A 16,510-nucleotide genomic window follows, 5' to 3' on the forward strand; every position below is an offset into this window, starting at 1 on the left:
ATTTACCGTCCATACATGGCAGTCAAATTTCGAAGCTCCAAGCAACCCAACAAACTTCAGTTGCCGTTTGATTTCAAACAAACGTAACTTCAACAGCTGGCGATACGTTAAAAGCGTTGCTCAAATAGACCAATGAGAAAAGCATGTCTTTTATAAATTAGAAGTACACCAATCAAATAAGTGATGTGTTAACATGTACTCTTAAAATTATCCTTTAATATAGGCGGATATACAATAAAAAGTATTGTTTAATGAAAAAAGTAATATAATTTATAAACATAGAATTTTGTTACATATATTTTTATGATAAACATATGAATTATTTTTAAGCCCTTCAAGGTTTATTTTCATTTTATGATATAGTTATACTAAATGAATATAGTTAACAAAATTTAAATGTAGCCTTTAATGAATTTATTACATTAGATTAAAAAAAAATAATATAATTTTTTATATACCTCTTTTGTAATATATTATAGTTGATAAAAATTCATATTATTAACAAAAGAATGTATTTAAAAAATTCATTTCAATAGAGAATAAAAGAAATAAAATTATTGTGCACAAAAATATTTTTTTCTGATTTTTTATAAATTTATTTAATGTTAATTATAAATTAATCATAAAATTACAATGATTTAAAAATTAGTATTACATTTAAGGTTTCAAATTAAAAAGTATTATATAATATTTTTATTTTCTTTAAATTAAAAAAATTACATTTTAATGCAAAATATAATTTTATATAAGCATCTAAAATTAATACTCTAATTTTTTCCTATTAATACTTTAGGATAATCTATTTTTGTAGGAGACTAAAATTTTTAACCGATTTGTACTACTTAAAGTTTGTTATTCGTGACTACTGGCATCAAACTCATCGCTGCTGATTGATATTTGCCGTGTAGAAAGTTTATTTGCTTATAAGTTCGTAATGTTTTTACAATATTCGTGGCAACATTTAATACCGTGATTGGTTTTATAATAAAAGTTCAATGCGATAGATTTGTAAAGTGTATCATTTTAACATATAATCGCGTATTTCGCGTATAAACAGTGTGTAAAGTTAAAATTTTAACCTCGTAAATAAAATTCGCATTCGTCGGCATATCTAATTATCTACTATTTAAAGTCACAAAAGTGATTTAAGAAGATCTACATCAAGAATAATAATAATGAGTCCATTAAATCGAGGACCCTTATTAGGGCCAAGAGTTCCACCAACTGGTATACGACCTCCACCACCTCCGAGATTCGGTGGTAGACTTCCACCTCCTGGTTTGCCACCAAGGATGCCTCCACCTCCTATGAATCCAGTTTTCGGACCAATGCGACAAAGATTGCCACCGCCACCGCGACCTGGTGGAGTAAGTCGACCTAGTGGACCGATGCCATTATTTGGTCCAAGAGTCAGAGGTATGGCTCCAATGGTTCCACCAATGGGCTTAAGAGGTGTAGGACCTAGAGGACCATTAATGAGACCTTGGCACAGAAGAGCATTACCACCTCAAATTTTATCTCATATGAGACCAAGATTTTCTATAGGGAATGGTAATGTTAAACCCAAAACATTGAATAACGTGAAAAAAGTCAGCAAACTTGAAGTAAGTACGAAATTTTTAATTTTCTTAATATTTCTAGAACACAAATTGGATAATAATTCTAGTATTTTTTCAAAATAATTGTAATAATTGCATGTGAAAGAAAATATTATTAATAAATTTATTTAATTGATAGTTCATTATCTTCTTTATTCAAACATAGTTTATTTATATTTTAGTAGCATTATTAGAAACTATTTCTGAAATTTATCTACTTCTTTGCTAGTCTGCTTGAATTTTTCTTTTGTATTTGAAATTATTTGTATTAAGAATATGATATTTAAATAAACTGGATTTATAAGTTTATACCATATAATTAATTTAATTCTTACGTTTTATTTAGTAAGTGATATAAAATATACGAAAAAAATTCTTCATTATTTAATAACACACATATAATAAGCTATAATATTAACAATGAAAAATAACTTATTCTTTTATAATTATATATCATCTTGGTATCTAAAAGAGGTCAAAAATAAAAATTCCTAAGTTACTATTTAAATCTTGATGAAAAGGTATTACGATTATTCAGGAATTAGAATTAAAGAAGCCATGGATGACTGATGAAATTCGAAGTGAAATACAAAAGAAAAATAAGCTGTATGCTAAAGCAAAAAAGAATAAAGATGCAAAAGAATGGGAAGAATTTAAGGATTTAAGAAACAAAGTAACAAGGATGATCAGAGATGCTAAAAATGATTATCTTGCAAAACATCCTGAACAGGTATTTTTTCATTTAACTTTTATACATATATTACAAAATAATTTCTTTTTTAACTAACAATTTACTGACTAAACTATATTTTTCTGATTAATAATAATTATATATCTTTTTTGTTTTATATATATGTATTACATATTTATAAGCACTATAAGAAAAATTAGAATATTAACCAAGTTTACAATTCTGATCATTTTATTTTCTATTTGTAATAAATTTGAAGTTATTTTAATTAATTAGAAAAATTAATATTTTATATTAGAGTAATTAATATTTATGATTTTATATACAATTCTTTTATAAGTTCATATATTTGTTCATATCATACTACGATTAAAAATATAACACCATTTACAGTTTCATACCTACATAGAAAGTTTATATTTTTTAATGCAGCCTGAATGTTATATTAAATATAATAATTTTAGGATTATTAATTGAAAATTATTATAACATATGAACATACAGTAATTTTTAGTACATATTTCATAATGGTTTTCACAGAAACTTTATTACTGTTACTTATCTAAAATATATTTTTCTTTAAGAAAAAAGACAAAAGATAGACCACCCTGTAAAAATACATCACAAATAAGTCTATGTGTAATGTAATTAATATCTTCTATTTATATTCTCTTATTATATATTATTAATTAATTAATATTTAAAGACTGTATTTGGTGTATCCCATATCGTAGATAAAATAAAATTACAGTTCATTCCATTTAGCAATTTGGAGTAAGTATTTCAAAATATATTTTAAGATTTAAAAGTATTAATATACTAAATTTGTTTAATTTTTTAGGTTTTTATTCATATATTTAGTATATTATTTATGAGTCGTTTATATAAGACAAAGAATTGTGTTTATAATTTATAATTCTAAAACGTTTAAATTACAAAATTCACAAATGTGTAAAAAATATCATACATTAAAATATAAATATTTTTTTATTTCTGAATAATAAATGTATGATTATATTTAGTTGAATTTTCCTACCTTATTTCTTTAAATGTATATTTAAGTAATAGTATATTTAAAACCAATATAAAATATATCTTTTAGTTATATTTACTTAATAATAGACTACTAATTTTGATAATGATATTAGTACAATATTATTTCTATTCAAAATAAATGTTTGCACCACTACATTTAATTGGCACTACATTTAATTTCACTGTTTTCGTGTCATAGTTGACAAATTGCTTTGATTACAGGGTGGTCAAAAAACAGGTGATAAGAATACGATCGAATCCGTGGGTGTTCAGAAAAGTGAGAATGCAACTGAGCAATCAGAGCAAATGGAGCTAACGGAGGAGATGCAGCCTTCCAGCGAACAGGCACAGTCTTAAGCTTCAGGCTACTCCTCCTATAAAGAATTGAACAGTTGAAATTACACAAGTATTCTGTTTTCAAACTTCAGAACGATTTGATTCCTTCTTGTTTTAATGTGCAGTATATTAAGAATACTGCATTTGAAATATTTGTATCATTTATAATTACAAAATTTACATTATCCGTTCTTTTGTCATTTGTAAAATATCATTTCTTTGCAAGGTTCACTCTTAGCATTTATATTGTAAGTGCATGCTGTTAAACAATTATGATAAAATACTTTGAGAAAATAGAATTTAATATTGAATAATATTTGAATAATAGATATTCACTTATTTTTAGTAATATATACATAAACACTTGTTTTTTTCTCTTCATTCATTAGTGTATGCTTATAAATGTAAAATTTTGTATATTTCTTATATATTTTCATGTTAGAGATATTAAATATCTATAACTTATTTTCACAAGATATATATAAAAAACTGGCTTTTATTAGTTTGGTCATTATAAAGTTCTTTAATTGCTCTTTGGCCAGTATACAGTGCTGCGAGCTATAAGATTCTTAGTAAAAAAATTTTAGAAAAAAATTAGAATATTCTTTAAGATATTTAAAGAAATGTGTTTTATCGAACAAAAAATAAGATTTATTTAATAAATCAAAAAACACGAAATTTTTACATAGCTTGTGGCTCTGTATTAAGATATGACAATTTTTGTAATTGTTTGTTATTATACGTCGTAGTATTGAGTACATTTGATTAATTAAAATAATACATGACTTCCACGAAATATAAATTCAAAATAAAATAAATTTGTAATTAAGATGCGTATTGTAAGAATAAATCGTATTTCTATAAGTTCTAAATCTGGTGTCCCCAATTACTCTATAAACCATGAAAAAATATAATTTCTTATATGTGTTGAATAATCGTTCTGAAATATGAAAATGACCTTTTTAGATTTTCTGCAACAAATAATTTTTATGAAAGTATCAGTTATACGTGTTTTATACCGACGTATAAAATAAATACATACTATTTTTAGTATGTATTTATTAAAATCATACAATAAGTAAATTTATTGAATTTGCAGTAGTAGATATATTTTTACTTCAAAACAGTTTAAAGTAAGAATTTACTATATTTTCTAAATTTAAATTAAGATTTTTTTATATTGTCAATTTAATCCTATATTTTAGGACTCTTATTTATATGTGTTATATATTACTTTTTACGTGTAATATATTATGATGACCATAAAATACCTTTCTGAGTACTTATAGACTAAATTTAACTTAACACGAATTATTGGTTTAACATATGAACTAAAAATTTCTGCATATAATACTTGTATAAACTTAAAAGTGAATTTCTGAATACCCTGGAAAAGATTTAAAAATAATATATAAGCAACAGGTGTACATAACAACACAAATGATCACTATTTGTAAATATGTTTTTATGTTTATTTGTAGATATATACGAATAATTTTGCTTAAATAATTGTGAAAAAATACTTCTATAATTCTATAAATATTATAGTATCCATCATTAATAGTTCTATTTATTTATAATATTTTTCCTACAAATTTTATATTGAGTATAGAGAAACTTTAATTAATACATAATTTATATTACATATTTGTATAAAATATCTTTGTAAGGATTTAGTCTATGTTTAACTTTGTATTTTAATTATTCAAGTTATTTTAACTTTTAAATTATTGTTTTAAACAAAAGAATTATTTAAGAAAAATGCAGTACTATTTGTCCTTTAAATAAATACTTCATGTATTTTATAATTTAGATTACAAAAAGTTATGAAACTGAAATTATTGTATAAGACAAACATAAAAAATAATCAGTTAAATTTCAAATATTACTATCATCAGTAACAAGTGTAACCCAAGAAGTATTTTTACATTGAATTTTAATGTGAATAATGTATAAAAAAATATTTGAAGTAACCATTTTTAGGCTCATCTTTATCCAAATAATAAAGAACCATATGATCAGAGAGATGAAAATTATATCAGTTCAGAAGATGAATTATTTTATTGTGAAACATGCGATAAAGATTTCTCATCAGAAGATACTCTTTCCGAACATAGGAAGGAACATAAACTTTGTGGTATTGATGGATGTACCTTTTGTGCTCATCCATTACTTGTTGAAAGACATATTACTATGCAACATAGTAGTGGTTTGTACCATAAAATAAAAAATGTATCAACTCCAGAGGATATTGAAAAATGGATAATGGAGCGAAAAAAGTAAGTTATAATAATTTTTCAATTGATACTAATAAGTGATTATTATTTATATGATACTAAATTGTAGAAGATATCCAACTAAAACTAATATTGAATTACGGAAAGCAGAAGAAATGGAAAAAGTACAAAGAGGAGAAGTTATTAAACAAAAACAAGATGTTACTAAACGAAGGAAAAAAAAATTTGTAAATTCTTATAATCGAAAAAGAATGGTAAAAAACCAACCTATTAAAATGTCCAACAATATTGCAGAGGAAAAAGAAACATATAGAGGTTTATATCAATTTTGTGGTACATGTTAGTATTTAATTATTGTGTTTACATAATTAATGTATATACTTGTTTATATTTGTAATATATTTATCTATGTTTATAACATTTTTAGTAAACTTAAACAAAGATGATTTGCAAAGAGACGATCAATCTAATAATGAAATTGAAAGTGATTGTGAGAAAAATATTAATCATATTTCTGATGAAGAAGAAACACTATCTATATTGCCAAAATTTACTGTTGCTACTTGTAGTATACCTAATCTAGTAGCAAACTATGAAAGTGTTTCTGAAGAGAGTTAGTATAAGTATATAATTAATTTGTAATAAATTTGTTATTGACCATAAAAAAATTTATTTTGTATATTTAAAATATATTATCTACGATTATTATAAGGTAATATTGTTTATAGGTGATACTCCCGAAGAAATACCATTTAAGAAGATAAAATTTAATGATGAAATAATAAAAAAAGAAATACTACATGAAAATGAAGTTGATATACAAAATGTAGATGTACAAAAATTGTCTAGTTTACATTCAACGGATTCATTCCTTAAGATTTCTAAAATTAAACAGACTATTATATTAAATCAACCTTTACAAAATAGAAAACAAAAAATAACGGTAAATAAGAAACAACCATATACATCACAGTTGTTATCAAAATTACTATCAAGATCTATTCAACATGAAAGAAACTTAATTTGTCAATGTATAAAATATATAGTAGATAATAATTTTTTTGAATAAAATTATATAATTATATCTTTTACATATATATATTTCTTAACTACCTCTATTTTATACCAAGATGTATTTGTTTACTAAAATAATATGAAGATAAATAAATATTGTAATATGTAATCATTTATTTCATTACTTTTTATAAATAATGTTTACATTGATTAACTTTTGAAAGAATGTCTTTTCTTTTTTTTAAACTGTTTTTTTCGCATTTCAGTAATATTATCTTCTGATTCTCTTTTTTCTCCACTTTTTATAGATATAAGATTTTTACTTTTCTTTCCTGAAAGTGCATCATTCCAATCAGTTTCAGTTCCTTTAATAGCATATTGCTCCAAATTTTCTTTTTTTAATTTTTCTAATTCAGCTTTTTGTTTTACTTTTAATTCCTGAAAAAACATTAATATAAAATTTTGTTTGTGTTAAGAAATATTTGGTATGTTACATTATATTACAACAAAAAAAGAATATCAAACCTTAGCTGCAGTTTCTAATTCATCATGTAAACTTTTTCCATTGATAGGATTCAATTGAACTTTTTCATTATCAATTTCCTTTTTCATCATGGTGGTCTCAATGAAATTCTCCGCTATTCTGTTAAGATATTGTATAAATTTACGTATGGTACGATTAAATAAACCAAGCAACTGTGTTGGTGCTAAGTCTAATTCTTCTGCTAATTTATCAACAGTTTTATGTTGTAAACCCAATCCTAACAAAATTGCCTAAAAATAAAAAATATTAATAATGAATATCATAATAAAATTTAAATATAATTGTTTCAATGTTATTAGATATGCTAATACAAAAATATAAAATATAAACATTACCGATTGTACTGCTGATAAATAAGTATCACCCATCATATTTAAAAAGTATAAACGTGCTAACGATGGCAATAAATCCATTATTAAATGATAATCTACCATATTATTACTATACATAGTTAAACGTTTTAAATCATAAGATGTAAAATATATATCCAATATCTCTTTTGTCAATGCTAGAAGAAACAATCCTATATAAGAAAAAATATAATCATAGAGGCAAATATAGCATTAAAAATGCACTGACTTGTAATGTCTGATGTAACTGAATTATTAATCAATATACTTAAAGCCAATGAAGATGAATAAGTACTAAATGAAAAAGACAATAAATTTATAAATCGTTTTCGAAAATCATTCCAATATGCTTGTAACCATCTAACATCTTCTTGTCCAGAATTTATTTTGTACAACATAATACACGAATTTTCCCCTGTAATATCATTTGTTGTTTGTCTAAAAACAATAGAAAAATAGAAGTTTGTTTATATTTAATATATAATATAATAAAAGCAATAAACTATACTTAAATGTATTAACCTTAAATATACTGGCACAAAGTTCGCTCGTTTCCAAAATTTCAATAATTGTTCAGTAACACCAAAAGATACACCAATATAATCTAAATTTTCTGGGTGTCTTTCACTTAGTTTTAAAAGGAGTGGTGGAAGAGAAACTCGAGGTTCTAAAAAGTAAAATGAAATTAATAAAATAAATTAAAATTAATATTTATAATATAATATCAAGAATATAATTACCAATTCTTTCTTCTAATAAATTTACTTCTTCATCTTGTACTTTTGATATATCTGTTGTACATATCTGTAGTGGTGCTTCATTAATATTAAGTATTTTCATTTCATAATATTGTTTCAATAATTCCAATGCTCGACTACCATATCCCATCTATAATATAAATATTTATTAAATACAAATTACTTTCGTTAACTTACATAATATATATATATATATATAGCGGTGTGCGCTTAAATGTCCATTAGTCTAGATTGGATGTGAACATTTAAACAGAGAGGTTTATTCTCTTTTGACTGCGGGTCACGTTGTCGTACATAAATAAGCAAGAGTGAAAAACTGTATATCTCTTGTATTCTTCATTTATACATCAAGGTTCGACTAGAATAAGGCATTGTAAAAAAGTGGTGGGAATAAATATTGGACATTTAAATGGACATCACTGTACTTACTTACTCCATGATATTCAGGATGTGTTGCAATACGAACAATACGTGCTCCAGCTAATGAAGGGAAATCTTGATCTTGATATTGTTGGGCAATAGACCACGGTATAAGATCACCAGCTGCTTTACGCCCTCGAACTAGTCCATCATTTATAGTATTTTTACTTATTTCTCCTTCTAAGCAAATCTATGTATCATAAAAATATTAGAACTGTGAAAATACTATTTAATGTATATTTATAATGCTGTTATACTGTATACACTTACTTGAATAACTACTAATACCTCGGGCAATGTTTTCTTGTTTGGATCTATTGGACCCAAAAGGCAAAATAGGTGATGCGCTGGCGCATCAGACATCATTTGTAAATCATTTGGACTATTCTGTGACATTATTAGAAATTCAACACCTTTTCAAATTTAGAAGAAATAAATAAAAATATTTACCTTATAATGTGAAGCAACATAAAGAGCCACTAATTTTTGTAAAAATAATTCAGATGCTTTATGATAAGAAAATAAGGTATCTCTAAAAAGAAATACACAGTAATATGAAATTAAATGAAAGTGTTTTTAAGATATTATAAAAAAGGGTTTATAAGATGTTATAAATATTAGTTTATGTTAAGAAATGAATTACCTATTTATATAATATAACTGGCAAATATCAGGAGGTGGACATCCTAATAACATAGGTGTATTTATTGTAGCATTTAAACATAATAAATCACACAACCACTGTTCAATAGAATCTCCTGGTTTATAACGAATAGATTCTTCTAAAGTCAATTCATATAACTGTCTTCCAATAACAATCTTTTCATTTGGTTGTGTCTTATTTTTTTCATGACTATTTGAGCCAACAGTTTGGTTTCTTAATTGTTGTAACAATTTTAATGATAAAGATCTGCCTGTTCCTTCATATCTATTAAAAATAAATATAAGTTGTATATAATGACGAAACAACAATTAAAAGTAATGAGAATGCAAGATATAATTACCCATTAATAGTAGATGCAAGAAATATTAAATAAGGTCCAAGCATAGCTTTCACATAAGGAAGAGGTATTGCTGCAGCTTCATCAATTACAAGTAATTCAGCTTGATTTAATTTGTGTGCATCAGTAGGATGAATGTACTAAAAAAAATTAATTTTCATCAATATCTTAAATTATTATTTTAATAATCTCGTTTTATGTTACAAATATATCACACCTGAATTGTTTGTCTATGATCGCGGAAGACATTTACACGTACAGTAGCTTTATTAAATTCAGGATTTGTCGATTGTACAAGTCCATAATCAAGGTGCTCTTGATATTCTAATGCATCAAATCCTAAAAATAACATAAAATTTTACTAAATTGAAATATAATATTTGTTTATGGTATTTACCTTTAAAAATGAATTCAAACAGGGTATTTAAGTTTTCTGGGCTTGGGCTTGAAATATAAATATTTGAATATCCAAATGTTATAGCACCAGCAACAGCTAAACCTAATGCTGCAGACTTTCCACGTCCTCTAGCTGCAGTTAAAGAAACAGTGGATCTTAATGTTTTTTCTGATATGCATTCAATGAACTTGAGAAGTACTTTTGCCTAAAAATATTAATAAATTTCTTAGTTATTAATATCATCTGAATTTATAATATAAAATAGCAATTTCACATATATTTTTATTTTATGTGATAAACCTGATCAATTGTCTTGCAACAATTAACAAGCGAAGAAATAGGCTGTGTATCTTTTAAACCCTCCTTTAATGCATCTAATTCTGATAATTCTTCAGAAGAAGGTAATTTTTGCACAGGTTCAATCTTTAAATTGTGTGATGATAAAGGTAATACATTTAATTGATCATCAACAACCAAACATCTTTTACATGAAGCAAGAGATAGTAAAAATCTTTCATTAAATCGGCCAACAACATCCTAAAATAAAATAAAAAATATTAAGAAATTATCACATAGAACTATCACTTAAATTAAACAAATATATCTTTAAATTGATAAAATAAAAATTAATGATATACTTGATGTGCTTCTGTACGAAATCTTTGATGAACATCCATATTCATGGTATATAATTGTTTTAAAGAATTTACTGATTGTAAAAGAAATACAATAAGTCCTCCTCCTTCAACAGTTTCAATAGTACGTGCTAACAAATTTGGTGTAATTGCTTCAAAATCCTACAAAAAGTAATTTTTTGTTAAAATGATTATTCTTGCTCAATCTAAATAAATGAAAATTCTTACTTGTAAAACACACATGCCATATGTGTTTCCTAATATTTTATGTGTTTCATGATAATAACAATATCTTATATTAGTAGAAACTACAAACAATTCAAATGGATCATCTTCATTAACATCCAACTTTCCTGTTTTAACTTTTTTTTGTAAGGATTTCATTCGCTTTTTTCTATGACTACTAAATCCTAATTCTTTCTTATAACACCAAAGTATAGAAGGTCTAGCTCTTATAATAGATTTGGATAACATATGATGTAGCAAAACAACCTATTAATAAATTGTAATTTTTCAAATTTTTTAATATTAATAATATAAATATAGTTTTTCATGTTTGAATCTCAAATGCAATTGTATACTTATGTATCTAATAATACATATTAACCTGATCTCGTGCTTTTTCACCAATAATAATAAACAATGTTCTATGTCCCACAACAACACCATTTTCAATTAAGATACGGATACGATTATCTATTTTTTTACGAACCATCTTTAAAATAAAATATTTGTTTTTTATTTAATTTATATTTCAAAATATGTATATACCACATGCACAACTGTTTAAATTACAATGGGCGCATCCATCTTGTAACCTTAATGCTAACTTACATGTGCAACAAATTATTACTCTATGCTTGTATAGAAATTTTCAATAATTATAAAAAGGATTTAACAACGTAACAGTCATTAATTTATATAATTATATAATTTAAATATAATCTAGTATGTAATACATTAATGTTAAGTGAAAATTAAGTATTCAAACTTAATTCATATTAAAATAGAATAGTATAAAAGATTATATCATTTGTACATATTTTGACTTAAATATAAAAATTTAATTATACAAATATGGTTACTAACACTGCTATGAAGATTTCTTGTTTAATAAAAAGACAAAATATATTTAATTTTGAAAAGTCTATTTTGAAAAGTATCCTTTATGTTGGTCTAGAGTAAAGCAAAAGTACACGAAACATGTATATTGATTTTTTCACGATTACATCTTGTTATTAAAAAGTATGAAAGGTTTTATAGGAAAAAATTTTTAAAACTTTGATTTGATATGAAGTAAATATTAGAAAAAGTATTTTTAATTTACTTGTAATATTGGACTTTGTATTATATTTTATTTATTGTATAGGGGTTACATGCCTAATACAATCTGTGTTACAATAATCAAACACGTATGGTAATGTATTTTTTTAATCTTACTGTGTGCTATTAGTATAAATGTTTAATTAGCATTTGCATAATTGAGTTTGTGATAACAAAAAATTATGCATGTGTGAGGTAATTATATCTATTTTAACCTAATTTATAGCTTAAAGTGAAATATTTTGGTATAACTGATACTAATTTATATGCTATATAGTGAAAAGTATTTAAATATGCTCATCTTTGGTATAAAACATTTAACTTATTCTAATATTAAATTTAGTCTTTTAAACATAATAGTCTAAGTTTCATGTTTATTTTAACGAAGTTTGTCAGTTCTTATATTTGTTTTTCTGTTAATTTTTATCAGTGCTACTAGTTCCTTATCCACTATTGACTTTGGTTTGAGTTCTTCATAAATTGGATAAGTATTTAATATATGCATTTTGTTTTCTTTCACATGTTACACACTTGACATGTTTAAAACTCATTTATTTTCTAATTTAATTTAGTTCATGTATGTACTTTTCATTATAAGCTTTTTATTAACTTTGTATTATAATTCTTTTGTCTGATATCTATATGTATTATGTCACATAATCTGATATTTTATGTAACATAGCGTTTTTAATATTTTTGTACATTTTGTTACATATGGATTAAGTATTCTGGTTTTATCTTAGTTGAATAATTGTTTTAAAATTTCAGATGTTAACCAAGGTTTATTAGCTGTATTTCTTCATTTTGCAAATGCTTTATCTGTTGTTATTTTTATTCTATTAGCAGCTTTTTTACTTTTATCTTAGGTTTTAATTCTTCTTACTGTTTTTTCTTTTATCAGCTTGCTTAATATACAATGGTATTCTTTGAAGAGGTATTAATTGGTTCATTTATATGTATCATTTGATATATGGGTTCTAATATATTTAGCACTCATAATATTATCTAACACTCAAAATATTATTTTTATTTTTGTTATTATTACTTTCGTTGTTTTGTAGCTTTTCTCTTCCCTTGATAAAATGTTTGATTCTTCATTAGTCTTTTCTTTTTAATGCAGCTATTTTTTTTACCAAGTCAATTATTTCTCTTTTCATTTCTTACTTGTATAAGTTCGTTTATATCATTTTATTTCCTTTTACATAGTTGCCATTTTTGTCATTTTTTTTGTTTTTTTGCATTCACATTACTGTTAACCTGTAGTCTGATACTGTTATCTTGACTGTCACTTTTTAAGGATAGTATTTGTTGTTTACCATTTTTATTGACAGTTTTTGATTGGCTTTCCTTCCGCAGTTTCCCCTTCTATTGTCATTTGAGATACTTATTGTATGTTATGTTTATAGGTTAGGTTGAAACTCCGATAACCTATTGAGATTTTTGTGTGTAGTCCTTTTTGATTTTAATTTTATTACTGTTTGTATTTATAATATTCTTAAATAACAAATAATATAGTTATTTTTTATTTATTATAAATATTTTAATCTTTTTTTAATACTATTGTTTTTAGAAATTATCAAGGTATGATATATATCAAATATTTATAGTTATAATATACTACAAGTCAAATTTAAATCATACACTGGAATTTATTTACAAATATAATATTTTAGTATAAAGAACTTCAAGCTATAAACAAAAATGGTTGAAAAAATCCCATTAAGAAAATCTATCACAAAACTGGATGTTCCTGCAATTATAGCTTTCGGCAATCCTTTGTTGGATGTCTATGTATCATTAAAAAATGAAGATTTACTGAAGAAATACAATCTTATGGTAGACGGAGAAACAGAACTTCCTCATGAAAAAATGCAGGAGTTATTGGCAGATTTACAGCTAGAGTTAATAAGTATATTTGTTAATAATTGTTATAGGTTTACATTGTATATACTTTATACAAAGATTTATCATTCAGTTATTTTTTTAGAATATGAATATAATTCATTTAAATGTATAAAAAATATGCAGTGTAAACATTCTTACTTTAATATTTATTTATAAATTCTATTAATTGACATTATTATTATTATTATCATATATATAGAAGAACTTAAAGTATTATCAAAACTTATTAATGGTATATATGGAACAGATCAGAATATAGAGTTAGTGCTGGAGGTTCTGCACAAAATTCAATGCGAATTTTACAATGGCTTTGTGATGAAACTTTTAAAAATCGGTATACTATCTATTGTGGAGGTCTTGGCAATGATTCAAGGGGAACAATGTTAGAAAATTTAGTTAGAACAGCAGGTGTGGATATCAGGTTTGCAGATGTTTTAAATTCTATATTAAATTCTTCTTTTGATGTGTTTTTAAATATGTTTATGTTTTTACAGATATGCAGTTCATTCATCTTTACCTACAGGAAATTGTATAGCATTAACAACTGAATCATCACGTAGTCTTGTTGCAAATATTGGAGCTGCTGGTGTATATACTCTAGACGATCTTAAGAAAAGCAATTTATCATTGGATACAATAAAAATAATTTATATTGAAGGATTTTTTCTAACACACAGTTTTCCTGTAGCAAAAGAACTTGTTAAACAAGCAGAAGAAAGAGATATAATTATAGCTTTTAATCTAAATGGAACATATATATTTAATGTACATATGGATTTTAAATTTCAACTAATAATTTCAATTATGTAATGAAAGAAACATTACATTACATTTATTATAATAACATTTAGTATTAACAATATTATATTAATTTTTATAGGATCATCATATTGCAATTTGTGAAATGGTAGGATATGCAAATATTGTATTTGGTAATGCAAGAGAAATGGAAGCTTTGGCTCAGTCATTAAATGTTACATATGATGATGTAACAGATATACCATTTTTATTGAATAGTTTAAAAAGAATCACAGTTAACGTTTCTAATACAGTTAATGAAGATTGGTTGCGTCATGGAGGAGTATTTGTTATGACTCAAGGTGAATTAGCTCCAGCAATTGCTGTTTGGGGAAGAAGTCAATCTGTTCAAGTATGTTAAAACAAAGAAACAATTTCTCAAGTCAAAAGATTAAATAAAAATTTGTTCGTATTTTATTTAGGTACAACCAATTAAACCAACAATTCCTGTTGTGGATACAACAGGTGCTGGTGATTCTTTAGTAGCCGGTTTTCTAGCAGGTGTTCTAGCTCAATGGAAACCAAAACATTGCTTAGAGTATGGTTGTAAGGTAGCATCTTTTATGGTAACCAGGCTTGGAGTTATGTTACCAGACAATGTACCACCAGATTTATTAGAATAGCAAGTACAATTTATTATTTATGAAATGGTTTGTCATCAGATAATACTTACCTATTTCATGTGAAGTTCTATGGGTCAGTTTTACTCAGAGTATTATTAGAAAAATAAATTGTTGTGATAATAGAACTGTAAAATTTTGTATTTATATTTGCATCTAGTTTTGTTATAGTTTTATCAGCTTAACAATTATATAATTGTTGTAGAAACAAAATATTAGTTTATTTAACATGTTGTACCAATATTAGATTTATAAAATTTAAAAATAACCATTCTTTGTGAAAAAAGTAGTATTATGTGTCTATTGTATGGAGTGCCAAGGGATTTAATTGTACTGTTAATTGTATTTTAGAAATGATAAAGTACAGTACATTAAAATTTATTAACATTAATAAAAAAGCGAAATATATAATTTCATTCAAATATATAAATGTTCATCCTATTTTATTGTATAAGAAAATTGGTTACTATTGCAAAAAATGTATAAATAACACTCAGCTGTTAAAATTCATTAAAATATTCAGTATTAATGTTAAATTATTGAAACAAATGCTATATGTATAAAAATATACTTTTAATGTACAAAAGTATTGTACAAATGTATTTTTACAAATAAAATTATTCTGAAAAATATTTTATTTTTATGCATTTTTTGTTGTCATGTGTTGTAAAAAATATTTACTTTATATCTTTAAGGTTAAATGTAAATGTTCAACTACTATATCTTTTAATGTTTTTTTATAAAATGATGTACAAATCATAAAAAGATAATTACTAAATTTAGTAATACTTAAAAACAATCTTATTTTAAACATAAATTCAATAAATTACTAATGGTATACTATACAA

At 24.4% G+C, this 16,510-nt stretch overlaps 3 protein-coding genes across 4 annotated transcripts; 2 read left to right on the plus strand and 1 right to left on the minus strand.

Annotated features, from left to right (window-relative positions):
* The first annotated feature begins 1,009 nt into the window (after window positions 1–1,009).
* On the plus strand, window positions 1,010–6,966 carry LOC108548562 (nuclear FMR1 interacting protein 1-like). Its single transcript, XM_017901578.1, has 6 exons — window positions 1,010–1,604; window positions 2,137–2,328; window positions 5,644–5,939; window positions 6,007–6,236; window positions 6,325–6,510; window positions 6,626–6,966. The coding sequence occupies exons 1-6, from the start codon at window positions 1,176–1,178 to the stop codon at window positions 6,964–6,966; spliced, it is 1,674 nt and encodes a 557-aa protein (XP_017757067.1). The 5' UTR covers window positions 1,010–1,175.
* Window positions 6,967–7,121: 155 nt separating this feature from the next.
* l(1)G0020 (RNA cytidine acetyltransferase l(1)G0020) lies at window positions 7,122–11,731 on the minus strand. Its single transcript, XM_017901365.1, has 17 exons — window positions 11,624–11,731; window positions 11,245–11,508; window positions 11,020–11,178; window positions 10,682–10,918; window positions 10,382–10,586; window positions 10,202–10,323; window positions 9,988–10,124; window positions 9,627–9,911; window positions 9,434–9,515; window positions 9,254–9,370; window positions 8,997–9,173; window positions 8,546–8,693; window positions 8,328–8,472; window positions 8,035–8,243; window positions 7,791–7,963; window positions 7,437–7,685; window positions 7,122–7,349 (listed from the first exon to the last, which is right to left on the minus strand). Exons 1-17 carry the CDS (start codon window positions 11,729–11,731, stop codon window positions 7,122–7,124), a joined length of 3,045 nt encoding a protein of 1,014 aa, XP_017756854.1.
* Window positions 11,732–12,243: 512 nt separating this feature from the next.
* Window positions 12,244–15,730, plus strand: LOC108548514 (adenosine kinase). 2 transcript variants are annotated; one of them, XM_017901498.1, is made up of 7 exons: window positions 12,244–12,312; window positions 12,386–12,433; window positions 14,013–14,240; window positions 14,492–14,665; window positions 14,739–15,009; window positions 15,125–15,394; window positions 15,465–15,665. In XM_017901498.1, the coding sequence occupies exons 3-7, from the start codon at window positions 14,041–14,043 to the stop codon at window positions 15,663–15,665; spliced, it is 1,116 nt and encodes a 371-aa protein (XP_017756987.1). In that variant the 5' UTR covers window positions 12,244–12,312; window positions 12,386–12,433; window positions 14,013–14,040. The 2 variants fall into 2 exon arrangements, with proteins under 2 accessions (XP_017756987.1, XP_017756995.1); XM_017901506.1 differs by lacking the exons at window positions 12,244–12,312; window positions 12,386–12,433 and having other exon boundaries at window positions 14,041–14,240; window positions 15,465–15,730.
* Window positions 15,731–16,510: the final 780 nt, after the last annotated feature.

The sequence above is a fragment of the Eufriesea mexicana genome, unplaced genomic scaffold, assembly GCF_001483705.2.
Source record: "Eufriesea mexicana isolate 0111107269 unplaced genomic scaffold, ASM148370v2 scaffold474474821, whole genome shotgun sequence".
In the NCBI taxonomy this organism is placed as follows: domain Eukaryota; kingdom Metazoa; phylum Arthropoda; class Insecta; order Hymenoptera; family Apidae; genus Eufriesea; species Eufriesea mexicana.

Coding starts and splice junctions, on each gene's coding strand:
- LOC108548562 (XM_017901578.1), top strand. CDS start 1,176: ATGAGTCCATTAAATCGAGGACCCTTATTAGGGCCAAGAGTTCCACCA. Junction 2,329..5,643: donor TTGCAAAACATCCTGAACAG/GTATTTTTTCAT, acceptor AACCATTTTTAG/GCTCATCTTTATCCAAATAA. Junction 6,511..6,625: donor TGAAAGTGTTTCTGAAGAGA/GTTAGTATAAGT, acceptor TATTGTTTATAG/GTGATACTCCCGAAGAAATA.
- LOC108548514 (XM_017901498.1), top strand. CDS start 14,041: ATGGTTGAAAAAATCCCATTAAGAAAATCTATCACAAAACTGGATGTT. Junction 14,241..14,491: donor TTGGCAGATTTACAGCTAGA/GTTAATAAGTAT, acceptor TATATGGAACAG/ATCAGAATATAGAGTTAGTG. Junction 14,666..14,738: donor ACAGCAGGTGTGGATATCAG/GTTTGCAGATGT, acceptor ATGTTTTTACAG/ATATGCAGTTCATTCATCTT.